This window comes from Camelina sativa, chromosome 20 (assembly GCF_030686135.1).
Source record: "Camelina sativa cultivar CO46 ecotype springtype chromosome 20, ASM3068613v1".
NCBI lineage: Eukaryota > Viridiplantae > Streptophyta > Magnoliopsida > Brassicales > Brassicaceae > Camelina > Camelina sativa.
The window spans coordinates 16,591,512-16,608,309 of NC_141899.1; the positions used below are offsets into that span (position 1 = coordinate 16,591,512).

Sequence of the window (16,798 nt, forward strand, 5' to 3'; positions counted from 1 at the left end):
ACTCGTTGATCGGAATCGAGACATATTAACAGCTTAGTCATATTTGTATGCAAGTACCACATACAATCCTAATTCTGTTTCGATACATAGAAGTACAATTTGAAGTTTTAAATATTATATGTGGTCCATGTTATATATATCAGTCAAAATAGGTATGAATTAATAATATGCGATTGATGAAAGTGCAAAAAAATTAAAAAAATTGCATGAGTCTATTGGACGGTTTAATATTGTTTTTGATTTGATGAAAAATTGTAAGGATCTGAAAAAACTATTTTTTCTTGATATTTTTAGGTTTAGTAGTAATCTTCTTTGCTAGAGTTTCCTTTCGACACGAGAATTTCATGGCAAATAATTGGTGGTATTCTGACGAAAAAAGAGTTTTAAACTTTTGATTGTAACAAAGTTAAGTCGAGCTAACTGATAGCAACTATCAAGCAAGGATATTTATACTATATATGATATTTAGACCTAAGGTTATCTCCAACGGGAGGTTTTAAGATGAGGTTTTAAAGAAAAAGAGAGAAAAAACAAATCAGAAAATGTGTAATTAATAAGAGCTGCCTCTAATTAAAACGGACCAAGAAAAAAACTTTTTTTCTCTCATACACGGTTATCAAGATACTCTCCGCAACCAAGCTACCCGGCGCCGGTGAGGCCTTCGGCCGCCGGCGTCGGGACAAAATCGATCAATCTCTCCCCCAGTTTTTCTCTGCTTTCTCTAGTGTAGCTCTGTTTAAATTTTTTCCCCAATTTGTTATCTTTTTTAACCCTTCCCAAACCCTAACAAAACCTATCTCTAATCACACCAGCGAAAACCGTCTGTGTCCGCCGATCTGCTACTCACCGGAGAGAACCTCTTCACAAAGCTCGGACACCAACCGTACTCTCTCCTCACCGTGGTTATTTCAAGCGGAACTAGGATTCTCCCCAGTGGACCTAGGTTCCATCGCCGACCCAAACCGAGGTCACCGGCTATTCCCGCCGATCTTTCAATCACTGGAGTTGCGCTTTGCAGCACAAAACCCTCCATTAGTCTCGGGAAGCCGCCACATCTATGTTTCATCTTGGCAATCGGGTTCAAAGTTAGGATTTTCCCTAGTGGACCTAACTACCAATGGCGACTTTTACCACAGATACCACACGATGCCGCTGCTCTCTCACTCACCGGAGAAGTCTCCTGCACCGCAGACCTCGCTGCAGCTCTCGGACGGCGACCTTCCTCGATATCCTGTGCGGTGCTTCCTGCTGAAACTAGGGTTATCCCTAGTGGACCTAGTTTTCAGCTTAGGCCCATTAAGCCAAAAAAGCCCTGAGGTCATCAAATCTTCTCAAACGGACATCAATAGCATCTCTCAGCCCAACTCCTCACCGCATATGAATCGCCATTGTCTTGAACTGATATGTTTCCCGATAACTGATGGTCGAAGACTCCATCGGCGAAAGGTAACACCAGCTCTGCTTTGGCTACTCATACATCCTATACAAAACCTGGCTTTAGATGTTTTTAGGGGCTTGTGGTTTGAGGAAAATTCAATATGGTTCCCTAGTTCATGTATCTCGATCTGTTCTAGCACTAGTGATAAACTTGGCTCTGATTTTATGCTCATTGACGAGTATCACTTAAGCTGGTCACCTGATGATTTAAAGCATCCTTTTCGTCCCACTCCTACCACTCGGATCCAAGACCATCTACTGTTTAGTGCGAATCATCGATATGATCCAATCCTTATGCTTTGTTTGGTAAAGCAACATTGTCCTGACTACAAAACCATAGTCTACCAACCGTTCGCTAAGAACACCTTTTCATCGTCATTAAGTCTAGATTTGACTATGACAAGTTTGTCTACCTTTGAGCTACTCATGGAAGACCTCTCAACAAACCTTGATCTCACATGGGGCAACCTGCTATCTAGCTTTTGCTCTAAAGCTCTCTTGGACTCTTTGTTGATCTATTTTATCTTACTTTGTTTGGCATTGGGAATGCCTCTTTTGTTGTATGGTTTAAACTTTGGATTCTTGAATCCTTTTCCTTGTATTTCGTTTAGAAATGAATGAAATCAAGTGTTTGACAAAAAAAAAAAAATAAGAGCTGCCTCTTAGACCATCGCCACTCGAGTAACCACAGAGAATTGCTTTAAATAAATAAAAAAAAATATTATTTTAATGACAACCTTTAATTAGTTGACATCTGTCAATTCTACTTGAGAAACGGCACTTCCTGAAGTAATTTGAGTACCCGTTTCTCTTCTCTTTCTTATCTTTCTAATATTTTTAATTTTTTATTCATTAAATTTTTGAGAAAGTAACGATGGGTGGAGATGCCCTTAGACCATCTTTACTGGGAGATTCTCTCCCAGTTACTCTTATGTTTGGGGCCAAAAAAAAATTAAAAAACCCAATATTCAGTCCATTGAGCGGAGAAACGTTACTCCAGGAAGGATTTGAGCAACAACATAAGCAACGATACGTGGCATGTTTTGGTTGGTTGTCGGTTTAATTTAAATAAAAAAAATTGCCGTTTTCTTTTCCTTCTTTCGCTATATTTTCTCTTCTCTCTCTCGACGGAATCCCTAAAACTCATAGTGATTCACCTCAGCAGAATCCAATTCAGCAGTTCCAGGTTGATGTTAAAGGGCAAGGCTTTATGTTATCGTTTAGTGAAATCCAGAAAAGCTACTTCTTGTGCTCTTCCCTCTGAACCATCTCCCTCCACTTCAGTAGCCGCCGTCTCTGCCATTTCTGGTGACCACTGGTCTCGATGTTTGTCTTTGATAGTCAAACTTGGTGGGAGAGGTCTTGTAGACTCTGCTCGGGAAGTGATTAGCCGTGTTATCGATGGTTCTTCTTCTATTTCAGAGGCGGCTTTAGTTGTTGATTTCGCGGGCAACAATGGAATAGAACTCGATTTGTGTTGCTGCGGCGCATTGATAAGGAAGCTGACGGATATGGGTCAGCCTGGATTGGCTGAAACTTTCTACAACGAACGTGTGACTGGAAATGGTATGGTTCCTGATTCGTCGGTTTTAGATTCAATGGTGTTTTGTCTAGTTAAGCTAAGGAGGTTCGATGAAGCTAGAGCTCATTTAGATAGCAGTATAGCTTCTGGTTATGTTCCTAGTAGAGATGCTTCTAGTTTAGTAATTGATGAGCTTTGTAATCAAGATCGATTTCTCGAGGGGTTTCATTGCTTTGAACAAGTGAAAAAGGGAGGCAGTGGTTTATGGCTTTGGTGTTGTAAGAGATTGTTTAAGGGGTTGTGCGATCATGGACACTTGGATGAAGCAGTTGGGATGTTAGATACTCTGTGTGAGATGACGAGAATGCCTCTACCTATTAATCTATATAAGTCTCTCTTTTACAGGTTTTGTAGAAGAAGAATTGCTGAAGCTTTTGCTAGTCCTCACAGGAGGAAGTTGTGAGTACTGGTACTCAAGGAGGTGGCCAAGAGGACTACGGATGAAGTTGAAACGTGAACTGGAAGATGAAGATGATGATGTTGAATGATAAGAATAAGCTCCTGTTTCAGATAGATCATTTTGAGTTTACTTTTACTTCATTTCCATTTCAGCTTACACATTTGTTAGTTAGTTAAATTTACAAATCAGCTTACACTTCGAACAGGCTTTACAACTCTTTCAATTTCCTTCATTTCCAAACTTCTCTGATTGGATTATCTTGTGATTGCAGGATCATTTCCATTCAAGTTTAGTTTCTAATTTATTTGCAGAATCCACAATGTGTATAAGAAAACTCAAATCTTGTTGCAATATGAAACAGCAAATTGGGTCCCCAATATGAAAATGTTGCTGATTATGTTAGTTTAAGTTTGGTATTTTGGGTAAAGAACCAGAAAAAAAACATTTTGGTTGTTATGTTAAAAATTTATTATTTAAGAGATTGAGTAACCTTTTTTGGGTTCTCTAGTAAATGAATGATTTTGCAAAAATACTCTTAGGGTTGCTTTACTTAAATTAATATTAATTATATGATTAATTAATTTGAGAGTAACTTAGGAGAGGTACTCCACTAATAATGATGCTCTTATTGCCTCTTATTTAGTAACCTGAATTTTGCATAAGAGACCGTGACGTGTCACTTAATGGTTGGATGAACCGTTTAATATAGATTTTTTTTTGTTTACCCGATCTTGGTTTTTTTTCTTCCTCTCTCTCGCCGTCTGGCGAATCTCTCCGATTGCAAGAGTTGTTTCACAATCAGTTGGAATCGGAGGAAATTGAATTGTTTGGAATCAGAGAAGATTGAATCTGGAGGAGAAATGAATCTGGAGGAGATTGAATCGATTGGTCATGGGAATTTCACTCTTTGACATTGATGAAGAGACTCGTGTGCTTCCTCCCTTTGAGGTGACTTTAAATGATTACAACTTTAAAGGGTTCTTACTTTTAAGGGTGTGGAACACTGATTTTGGGATCTATATATGCTGTGGATCTGAGTTGCTCTGTTTACAACTATGTTTTAATTCATGTTTGCGGTTGATTCCATGGCTGAGTTTCAAGAGGCATACTCGTCTGGTGTTCAGCAGAGGAAAGTTGCACACACTGGTTTAAATGATGTCTCTAGTAGAAGCCACGGAGTGCTTGTGATCTCAGTACATCTTATATTAATTCAAAATTATAAGAGCTCAAAAAATATAACCCCCATTGAGGTTGCCCTAACCTAAGACCATCCCTATTGCATAATTTTTGTTGGTATTTTAACATAAATTTAACTATAAAATATTATATTATGGGTGTCTCAAAAACAATAACAAATTCAATTAAGATGTTTTGAGGAAGATATTTTAGACATGATGTCTCACATTCTCCAAAAAAATTATCTTACAATATTATTATAACTTTTTAAGTTATATACATTAAAACATTTTTTAATATGTCTAATGGAGATGCTCTAAGGGGCCAAGTCTTATTCCCAACTCATATTCTTTGGCAGAGTGATTGCGTGGGACAAACTTATAACGAACCATTCACATGTTATACTTGCGGAATAAAATGACTTTTTTTTGTCCCTTAGTAAGACACTAAAACGTAGCAATTCTCCTACGTAAGCTGAATAGTACAATGTAGACCATATTTCTTAAAGCCAAAAAAATAAAGACCACTGATCTGTTTATATGGTGGAAAATCGTCCAATGCCTAAATCTTGAATATCGCAATGGTTTTGTTTTTCGAACATTTCTATATATAAGTGTATGGAACTTAATTAGTTGTATAGCCAAAGCTTAATTTGTGAAACCAAAAGTGATTCATTTATAATTAGTGAAAAAGTATTTTCTACCTGAAACTTTTAGCATGGGGAGTGACATCCACCGTCCACTAGCTGATTATTCTGCAAACATCTGGGAAGATCCCTTAACCTCTTTCTCAAAGTCTGACCTCGTACGTATATATATCCTTTTCATATTAATTACTTCATGCAGTATTTACTATTTGTAGCCTACTGTGATTGTTTTAAACTCATGACTCGATTTTTCATTGCCATATAGGGTAATGACACGTTCAAAGAGAAGCATGCTACGCTAAAGGAGGTTGTGAAGGAATCGTTTATGTCTTCCAAAGCGAATCCGATAGAGCACATCAAATACATAGATGCTTTATGCCGCCTTGGTGTCTCTTATCACTTTGAGAGAGATATTGTAGAGCAGTTGCATAAGTTGTCTGATTGTCCTGAATTTAATCAGACGATAAGACACGACGGGTGCGATTTGTACACGGTTGGAATACTTTTCCAAGTTTTCAGGCAATTCGGCTTTAAACTTTCTGCCGAATACACACTTTTCATGGTTTTCATTTAACTCAAAATTTTCATTTATTCACGTCAAGATGTGTGTGAGAAGTTCACGGACAAAAATGGGAAGTTCAAAGGACACTTGGTGGCCGATGCAAACGGGATGTTAAGTTTGTATGAATCTGCACAATGGGGCACTCACGGAGAAGACATTATTGATGAAGCTCTCGGTTTCTCACGTGCTCATTTAAAAGAAATTTCGTCTCGATCTAGCTCCCATCTCGCAGTTCGCATCAAGAATGCCCTGAAACATCCATACCACAAAGGCATCTCAAGGATAGAAACAAGACAATATATCTCATACTACCAGGAAGAAGAGTCGTGCGACCCAACAATACTTGAGTTTGCAAAGATAGATTTTAATTTGCTGCAAATATTACACCGTGAAGAGCTTTCTTGGGTAGCAAGGTAACTATCATGGCCACTCAATACATATACACATAATTGTCTTGCATGGATTGTTGAACTTCTTTAATTTTAAAATATTGAAGGTGGTACCATGAAATGGAGATTGAATCTAAAATAACATACACAAGGCATAGGATAACAGAGGCGTACTTGTGGTCACTTGGAGCATACTTCGAGCCTCAGTATTCTCAAGCACGAGTTACATTAGCTATTGCACTAATCTTATTCACAGCACTTGATGATACGTATGATGCATATGGAACAGTGGAGGAACTTGAGCTTTTCACAGATGCAATGGACAAGTACCACATTTGTTGATATATATAAACTTAATGTGTATTATAAAGTTTGATATTTTCTATGGTTTTGACTTATAAGATAGATGGCTTTAACGCAGGTGGCTTCCCGCTGCTCCTAATGGGATACCTGACAGCATGAAGTATATTTACCATGCAACGGTAGATTTCTATGATAAACTAGAAGAGGAACTTGAGAAAGAAGGAAGGTCAGGTTGTGGCTTCCATCTCAAGAAATCAGTTAAGACCAAAAAAACCAACTTTAAGCATCATTATGCTTACATGTATATATCCAATATAACTAACTCAACTCTTCACAATCAGTTGCAAACCGCAGCGAATGGATTTATGGAAGAGGCAAAGTGGTTGAAAAGGGATTACATTGCTACATTTGATGAGTATAAAGAGAATGCAATCTTGTCTTCAGCTTACTATGCCTTGATAGCCGTGACATTCGTGAGGATGACAGATGTCGCGAAACTTGATGTTTTTGAATGGTTAAGCTCACATCCTAAAATTAGGGTAGCTTCTGAGATGATCTGTAGATTCACAGATGACGTTTCCAGCTACGAAGTGAGAACAATTTAAGTTTGGAATCCTAACTATGTATGTACGTATTTCTCAAACTGAATACGTTTGGTATTTTGTAACTGCAGTTTGAACACAAACGGGAGCATGTAGCAACTGGAATTGATTGTTATATGAATCAATTTGGTGTTTCCAAGGAAATAGCAGTGGAAGAAATGAAAAACATTGTTTCAAATGCATGGAGGACTTGAACCAAGAGATAATGAGGCCTCATGCGTTTCCTTTCCCTCTTTTGATGCGAGTTTTTAACCTTTCCCGTGTCATCGATGTATTCTATAGGTACCAAGATTCTTACACCCACCCCGAGTACTTGAAGGAACACATCGTTTCTTTGCTCGTTGAAAGTATACCTATTTGAGAATGTTGTGGAGGTGGTTATTCCAATCCATTGAATGAATTCTCTAAACTATGATGGTCGAATTGTCATTTTTATATATGTTGTACGTTTGTTTGTATTTCTGGTAATAAATCCATGATTTCTCTTTGTATTTGTACTTTTATTGGTGAATTTATTGTTGTATGTTTATTTGTATTTCTGTTAGTAAATCCATTTCTCTTCGTACATTTACTTTTGTTGGTGAATCCACTTATATCTGAATAAGAATGTGCATGACTCGATTACATATGTATATGGTGTTTCTTGCATTCGAAAACCTCAAAGATTTATGAAAGCATGAAGACTTTGGTTGCTACAAGGTTGGTCTGTAGGACTCTGGAAAAGAGGTTCACACCTAGAAACCGTAACGAAGATTAAGTGACGTGGCTGTGTTTTTAGAGACTCTTTGATTAAAGAGCAAGTTATTATCATATCTATTAAGAAGATTTGGAATTATCCTTTAATAGGAAAGTAGGTCATAGGAGGTTTCCTATATATTATATTATTGGACAAACATGTTGTTTGGCCGTTCAAGAAGAATTTTAGAGAACTAAGCGAGAAAGCTTTTAGGGTTCTTAGGGATTTTGGTTAGATTAAGAATTGGTCAGTGGCAAGTCGTGTTGACTGTGTGTAAATCTGATTAAACATATCTTGTAAGATTGTTTAAGTGATTCTTAATAAGAAAAGAAGTTCTTTTCTATATTGGCTGCATCTTTGTTTTTACAATTGGTATCAGAGCAGTCAACCGACGAGAGCTCTATACTCGCTACAGGTTGAGATCTTGAGATAATGATGCAGTCGGGTAATGAGTTGATGATGCTTCAAAGGGCTGTGATTTTGGAAGAACAAGGTTATGGGAGTTGGAAGGTACGTATGATTCAGTTGATTCGTAATCTAGGAGAAGACGCATGGACGGCTGTTGAAGAAGGTTGGGAACCTCCTTATGAAAAAACTGAAGCAGGAGTTAGGATCACCAAGCCAAAGGCACGTTGGACAATCGATGAGAAAAACCGTTCTAAGTATAATGCAAGGGCTCTTAACGCCATCGTTGGTGCTATTGATGATGATGACTTTAAGCTTGTTCAAGGTTGTGAATCAGCTAAAGAAGCTTGGGACATTCTGCAGAAGACTCATGAAGGAAACTCAAGTGTCAAAAGAACAAGATTAGACCAACTTGCATCTCAATTTGAAGTCTTAAGGATGGATCCAGAAGAGTCAATTTCACAATTTAGTGCAAAATTGAGTGCTATTGCTAACGAAGCAAAGAATCTTGGTAAGATTTATAAGAATACCAAGCTGGTTAAGAAATTAATTAGATGTCTACCTTCTAAGTATGCAGCTCATAAAGCAGTTATGAGGGTATCAGGCAACACAGACAACTTGAAGTTTGAGGATCTCATTGGTATGTTAAAATCAGAGGAGATGGAAGTTGCTGAAGAACTGAGAATTCATGATAAAGGAATTGCATTCAAGGCAGATGATAGGAGTGATCAGTTGCAAGAGATAAAAGATAACATGTCCTTGATGGCAAGAAACTTTGGAAAAGCCCTCAAACGTGTTGAAAAAGGACATGGACGAGGGTTAGCTCACTGGAATCAAAGTGCTACAGAGAGGTCTTGTTCTAGGCAAAATATATCTGAGAAAGAAAAAACTGATCGGAGAAAAGAGATTCAATGTCTTGAATGTGGTGGTTTTGGTCATTATAAACTTGAGTGTCCAATGGTTAAGCGCAAGGAGATGAAGTGCTTTGAATGTAAAAGGATTGGACATTTAAAATTTGAATGCCTAAACATGGTGAAAGGAAATAATAAAACATATGTTAGCTTTAGTGATTCAGAATCAGAGAGTGATGGGGATGAAGAAGAAGGAGGAATGTTGAATCTTTTTGCATACAGTGCTAAAGGTGATATAGCTGATGAAAGTTCTGATGATGGTGAGGAAGAATCAATTACAAAAGAAAGCTACTGTGTTTTGTATGACAATTGGGTTCAGCTGTGTAATGAAAAGCTGTTACTTATCAAGGAAAAGCTGAAACTAGAAGCCAAAGTTAACATGCTGGAAGAAAGGAAGCCTGAATTTTTGATCGGTAATGAACTTCCTCCTAGTGAAAAGGAGCTGTTTGAGAGGAAATTGAAGAACTTACAGGAGATGTATGGTTTAGAAAAAGAAAAAGCAACAAGCCTAGAAAGAGAGCTGAATGAGAATCACAAGAAGATTAGGATGCTGAATAATGGTGGCAAGAAGCTTGATGAGATACTATCTATGGGAATTGTAGGATCTCAGCATCAAGGTCTGGGTTATCACAAAAAAGAGGCTGTTGAGTTGTTGTCTCGTGATAAATCAGTAAGCTTCGTTAAGAGCAATGTAAATCATGAAGCTGAGTCAAGTATTCTGGAAAAAGTGGTTCAACAGGAAGCCCCTGTAGCACCAATCATGAACACACGACATCAACATATATCTTCTTGTGAATGAAAAGGTTGGACTAAATCCAAGCGAGGACGAAGGATTTATGAATGCTTTCATTGTGGTAAAAGTGGTCATGTGAGATCTTTCTGTTACAAGTTTAAGAACAAGATCAAGGAGCTTTGGATGGCAAGAAAGTGTCTTATTGATCCCTTTCATTTTTCTAGAGTCTGGGTAGCTAAAAAGGATTTGTATAATAAAAATTTCGAGAATGATGAGAAAAAGTATGATCAATGTTGCAAAGAGTCTGAGGAAATCAACCTATGCTGCAATCTCTCAAAGATAATCCCTGGAGTTGAACCTGAGGTTCTACAGAAGCATGTTGCAGAACCACCTGTACAAGAAAAACTCACAGCTGAATGACCAGATCCAATAGTAATGATTGGAATGATGAATCATCAGGAGTCTTAGCTACATCTAAACAGTTGCAAGGTCATAAGAATCAGTCTGCTGCAGTTGCATTTGTTGAGCAAACCATTCGTCATGTTGAGCTGAATTCTCAAGGAGTGCTGCAACATTGTTTTGTTTCAAAGGTTGAACCTAAGAACATTATAAAAGCTTGAAGGCATGATAGGAAGCTTGTTTTGTCTCCCTGCATATATGTCTTCATCCTTGTTTTTATATGAATGTGCACTCACGCAGGGGGAGTATGATGAGATGATGATATTGGTGATGTTATAATTGAATATGGATGAGGTTTATGGTTTTGGAAGATTCGAGTACTATTCACATCTGGAGCTTGAGTTGTCACATTCAGATAAAAAGGGGGAGAATGAAAGCATGAAGACTTTGCTTGCTACAAGGTTGGTCTGTAGGACTCTGGAAAAGAGGTTCACACCTAGAAACCGTAACGAAGATTGAGTGACGTGGCTGTGTTTTTAGAGACTCTTTGATTAAAGAGCAAGTTATTATCATATCTATTAAGAAGATTTGGAATTATCCTTTAATAGGAAAGTAGGTCATAGGAGATTTCCTATATATTGTATTATTGGACAAACATGTTGTTTGGCCGTTCAAGAAGAATTTTTGAGAACTAAGCGAGAAAGCTTTTAGGGTTCTTAGGGATTTTGGTTAGATTAAGAATTGGTCAGTGGCAAGTCGTGTTGACTGTGTGTAAATCTGATTAAACATATCTTGTAAGATTGTTTAAGTGATTCTTAATAAGAAAAGAAGTTCTTTTCTATATTGGCTGCATCTTTGTTTTTATAATTTAGCCTTGGCCGTAAGCTGTTCAAGAATGATCGTTATGCGTCCACCATGTTTATGAGTATTTATGTGTAATGTTGGTAACAGTGTGACGAAAAAAAAGAGAGACCATATACGTATAGCTAAATCCGCTTGTTTTTATATGGATTGTTTTGGTAAATCCACCACAAATTGTTCAAGAACTGCTTGAATTCGTCAAAACCTGGTATATTGTCCCACAAGATTTAGGATATGGGGTTTTTGGAAAAAGAAAAAAGTGAAAAAACCCACTTTGATTTATATATATTAAAAACTAAATAAGTGATGCCTTTGAAAATTCTCAAATTATAGAAATGAAATATCTTAAAATTTTTTTTTCACATATCACAAGTCAACATGATTTTGATTTTGCATAACACTAAATAAATTATTAACGTAAATACCCCTGTAATTGATTAAATAGTTTTTGGTTTGGTTATTAGACTGTACGGGGTAGTTGATATGATTTATTGTAAAATTCTTTCAAATCTCACCTAAAACCATGAGATTTGAATTTCTGTATTTTTAACTAAACAAATCCTCTCAAATTCTTCAGAGTCCCTAAAAATTATTAAAATCCAAATCCACGATCTATTTTGAATAACAGTGGATTTTAAAGTAATTTTTTAAATCATCAGTTCAATAACAGTGGATTTTAAAGTAAATTTTTAAATCAACAGTTCAATAACAGAGGATTTTAATTGATTTTTTAAAATCTATGATTAAATAACATAGGATTTGTAAATTTTACACAAATAATTTAAAATGTCAAGTTGAATACACCCGCCTACATCTTTTTAGTTTCTATAAAAACAAAAAAAAAGATAAAATTAAATATTTGGAGTTCAATGTGAAATTAAAAACGAAGAAAAGTGAGAAGAGAGAGAGAGAGCAGAACTTGGACTATTTCTAGTTCATCGTCTCACCAAAATATTTTGAGTCTATTTGGAAAAAATTGCTAACAATTCAATTTTTTATTCTCTAATAATTAGACTACTTAATCTTCTATCTGATTTAGATTTATAGAAATCATAATTTTTTTTGGTGAGTAAACTTCTATTCAGAAAATTAGAGTTGATTATTCATCTTCATTAAAAACAATTTGGATGTAATCAACTTAAACCACTAAATAATTCAAAAATCTCATAATTTTTAGGGTTTTTAATTAAAGATATGCTAATATATGCTAGATTTACAAAATTTATGTATATATAAAAACATTAAAATCTATAAATAACATGGATAATAAGAATTCTGTGAATGACGACAACAATATTAGTTAGGATTACAGAAAATACTCATATTGAAGATGAATGTAAAATTACAATAATGCCCTTTACTAAACGGATCTAAACAAAAGAATGTTATGTACGTATATCAAACCAAAACATACACTAAACAAAAAATTGTTATGTACGTATACCAAACCGCAACATACACTAAACAAAAGAATGTTATGTACCTATACCAAACCACAACATACACTAAACTAAATCATAAACCATATATGTGATTGATTATATTGACTTAAACGTACATAACCTCTAAACAAATTCTAAAATTAAACTCTAAACCGTATATGTACATGATATTGATTTAACATACACAACCTCTAAATAAATCCTCAAAATAATATTTTAAACCGTATACGTACATGAGCATATTTAATTAAATACACACCAATCCTAAAATTAGACTTTAAACCTTATATCTACACCATCAGATGGTTGAGTGTCACCATTCTCCAAATTCATCGATGCTTTTTCCAACACGCTCATGGTATTGGGCATCTGAGCTAATGAAACAATCCAACCCATTTTTTTAATCTATATATAATAGCAATTCCAATAAATGCTACCAAAAGTTGTGTTTTTTTAATCGTATCTTTTTGGATAATTTTCTAAAACAATATGTACAAAATTTAAATTGTGTGTTTTACAAAAAGTTGTGATTGTTCATTGTAACGGTTTTTGTAAAGTTGCAACTATTCATTGTAGAGTTGTATCTATTCGAATATTCGTATATTTTGAAATCTATATATACATTTGTCTATTTGAACTATTTTTATTTTTTACCATGATACAAAATAATATAAAATTTCAAATCTCAATGGTTTTTACAGCTCTCTAAATTATTCTCTAGCTTTCATTCTTTTAAAAGTAAAGAAATTCCTCAAATTCTTGATTTAACAAAAGATTTTTGGAATGATGAATCTAATTTACAAGTTTTGGTTAATTTTATATATAAAAATTTAATTAAAATACCTATATATAATAGCAATTCGAATAAATGCCACCAAAATTGTGTTTTTTCAACTGTATATTTTGGATTATTTTCCAAAAAAATTTGTAGAAAATTGAAATTGTGTGTTTTACAAAAAGTTGTGATTGTTCATTTTAACGGTTTTTTGTAAAGTTGCAACTGTTTCTTGTAGAGTTGTGTCTATTCGAATATTCATATCTTTTGAAATCTATATATATTTGTTTGTTTGAACTGTTTTCATTTTTTTTTCCATGACACAAAATAATATAAAATTTTAATCTCAACGGTTTTTACAGCTCTCTAAATTATTCCCTAGCATTCATTCTTTTAAAAGTAAAGAAATTTCTCCAATTCTTGATTTGACAAAAGATTTTTGGAATGATGAATCTAATTTACAAGTTTTGGTTAATTTTATATATAAAAATTTAATGAAAATTTCCAAGAGTTAGATGGATTATATAGTGAGCTTTTGGTATTTACTTTTGAATATGGTAATAAAGATGTCTTCTATTTAAAAGCAGTTTATATGAGTTTGTAGGTATAATCAAACGCAGACACAAAAGTTGCGATTTTTCGTAGTACCTTTTCATATTTTTTTTAATTTTTTTTTTAATTCAAACGGTTGTATTTGTTCATTGTAGAGTTGTGTCTTTTCATTATATTTTATTTATATTTTTTTCATCACAACTTTTCGTTCTAATAGGTGTGTCTATTTAAATAGTCATGCTTTTTGAACTATCTTTATATTTGTCTCTTCATCACTAACTAACAATTCATTGAAATATTTTCCAATTTATGTTGAATCTAAATAATTGAATATTAATATCTAATATTCAACGTTATTCTATAATCTAACTAAAATTTTAGAAATAATTGTAGTAATATAGAAATTTAATAAAACTTAATATAGAATTTACAATTGCGTCTATTTATCACAACTTTTCGCTAATAACTGTTTTAATATTTTAAATTTATATTATTTTGTTTTTAAGAGTTGTGTATTATAAATTTAATATTTCGTTGATACAGTTTCACTCATTATTAAATATATATTTAATTATAGTTATTTAATAGAAAATTATATTTACTCATTACAACCATTAGTTCAATATTATCAGTTAGGATCACTTTGTCATAATAATTTTTTAATTGTACCTCTTTACCATAATTCTTCATTAAAATATCTTTTATTTTAATGGTTGTGTTTTTAGTAACAGTTTATGTATTCAAACTATTCTATCACATTCAAATAATTTTATAATGTATAATTTTAAATTTTAAATTTACTTTTTTTTTCTTTTCTAAAATACTTCACCCGCGATATCGCGCGGGGGGGGGGGTCTGAATCCTAGTAATAATAATAGTAATATGATTAAATAACTAAAACAACTCCAATTTAATATAAATATTATATCAATTAAAACCAATAAAACCCATCAACCTAATATGTTTCTAAACCAGATTCCAACATAAATAACATGACCATTAATACAACCAAGATCCTAGATTATCATCCTCCTCATCACCATGATTCCACGCTACACATGCATTATATGCACCACAAACACAATGAGATGCGTGAGTATTATCATAAATAACCAGTGAGGCGATCCTTTTATCTATGAACTTTAAAAGACTTTATGTTTAATACATGTTTTGAAATTGTATTAACACAAACCAAAGCCAAAGCATTAGATTTGATGAAAAGGTTTATTTAATAGTTTAACAAAGCAAACTATTAACTTCAAAAGGGATAAAATCAAAACTAAACCTAACAATTAACCTCAAAACTATGATTTGCACTTATATTATAAAATCCACATTTTTATAAAAGTCTTTAAATGTATATAAAAACTCTATAAAAAATTTACAAAAAAATGTCATAAATTTTCTATAAACTGATTAATAAGTGATAAGGATGATGCGCATGATTACAAAATAAGAGAAATGATCAAATCTAGGCTATCTAGCTGGCAAAAAGGGAAAGTGTTAGAGATAACCTCATAACCAAATCAAACATCGTAGCCGCATATGTCAACCCTAATAATAATTAATAATAAATGATAAGTATTAGGATACAGATTTGTAAAATAACCAAATATATCTAGTTAGATTCACAAAAATGTTTTTAAGATTAAAAATTAAAATCATATTGATGAAAAATTTGCGAGAAATCATGTTTTCAAGATTTGGAGAAAAGAAGAAAAATAAAACAAAAGAAAGAAACTAGAGAAAGAGATAATTTGTGTGAGAAACTTTCTTTTATTCATGTCTATAGTGGCTGGCATTAAGCCATAAATAAAATTTAAAGGCGTGGGCACAATGGCTTTATCAATCACATCGTCGAAGCCAGCAAAGGTAAATTTGTCTTTGTATGCAGTATGCATAACGTTAAAGATCGACTTCAAAGATGTTTTGAAGCCAATGAATGATATTACTCATCTTCATTAAAATTCTCCTTATTTGATTATTTCACTATTCGATTTCAACCAAAACTCTCCTTAAAATTTGATCCGTCGTCTCGTCTTCCTTGATATATATATATATATATATATATCTTGAAAATGGAGGACTTATTAACCAGAAATTATGGAGAATGGGAACATACGTATGAGTTGGATGCGAAACTCATCTTTTCTTTATTTTGCTATAACTCGTGTTTTTGGCTGTTCGCCGTGTCAATGCGCCTGCGACGTCTGGGAACGCTGCGTACGGACAGTCGGGGTATGGAAACGCGCCGAAGAAGGGGAGCAAGTTCGGTGGGATGGTGACGGGACTTGCGGTTGGTGCGGTGGCCGGAATTTTGGGTGGGGTTGCGTTAGCGGAGGGACTGGAGGCTGTGGAAGACAACATAGCTGAAAATGCAGCGGAAAAGGTGGAGGATGATTTGGATTCCGAAGAAGACGATTATGACGGCGGCGGTGATGATGGAGACTTTTATGATAAATGTACTTTTGTTACAAAAACAAATAACTTCAATTGAAGCATTATCAAAAATGTGGCGACAGTTGTAACTTAGGAGATGGAATATGCCACTTAATCGTTTATTTTGGCTCTGAAGGATCCAGAATGCTCTGTAGACAGTAGACCTAGGCACGGTTGATGATTCGATCGCTTGGAGTTGTTGGAAAGATATGATAGCTAGAGTGCTCACAGGCTACAATGAAAATGTTGTCACGGATTATACTAAGAGGTGAGGCCGAACTCGAGCCCATCAAGAGTTGAACCTTGAGCTAATGAATGTGGGTCCAAGACTAATCCAATTTGGCCTATTCACCTAAATTTATTGTATATTTACAGATTTTTAGGATAACGAACAAGAACATCGACCTAAATTTATCACTCTCCCACAGCAAACCGAATCTGGCGTCCC

At 34.4% G+C, this 16,798-nt stretch overlaps 1 protein-coding gene and 1 pseudogene across 2 annotated transcripts; both read left to right on the top strand.

Annotated features, from left to right (window-relative positions):
- The first annotated feature begins 1,146 nt into the window (after window positions 1-1,146).
- On the top strand, window positions 1,147-2,058 carry LOC147919011 (uncharacterized). Its single transcript, XM_087503812.1, has one exon. It carries the CDS (start codon window positions 1,147-1,149, stop codon window positions 2,056-2,058), a length of 912 nt encoding a protein of 303 aa, XP_087359938.1.
- A 3,155-nt stretch (window positions 2,059-5,213) lies between these two features.
- LOC147919012 (alpha-humulene/(-)-(E)-beta-caryophyllene synthase-like) lies at window positions 5,214-7,664 on the top strand (annotated as a pseudogene). The gene is made up of 6 exons (XR_015594006.1): window positions 5,214-5,399; window positions 5,507-6,216; window positions 6,300-6,518; window positions 6,614-6,752; window positions 6,837-7,085; window positions 7,169-7,664. The product of XR_015594006.1 is annotated as an alpha-humulene/(-)-(E)-beta-caryophyllene synthase-like (transcript).
- Window positions 7,665-16,798: the final 9,134 nt, after the last annotated feature.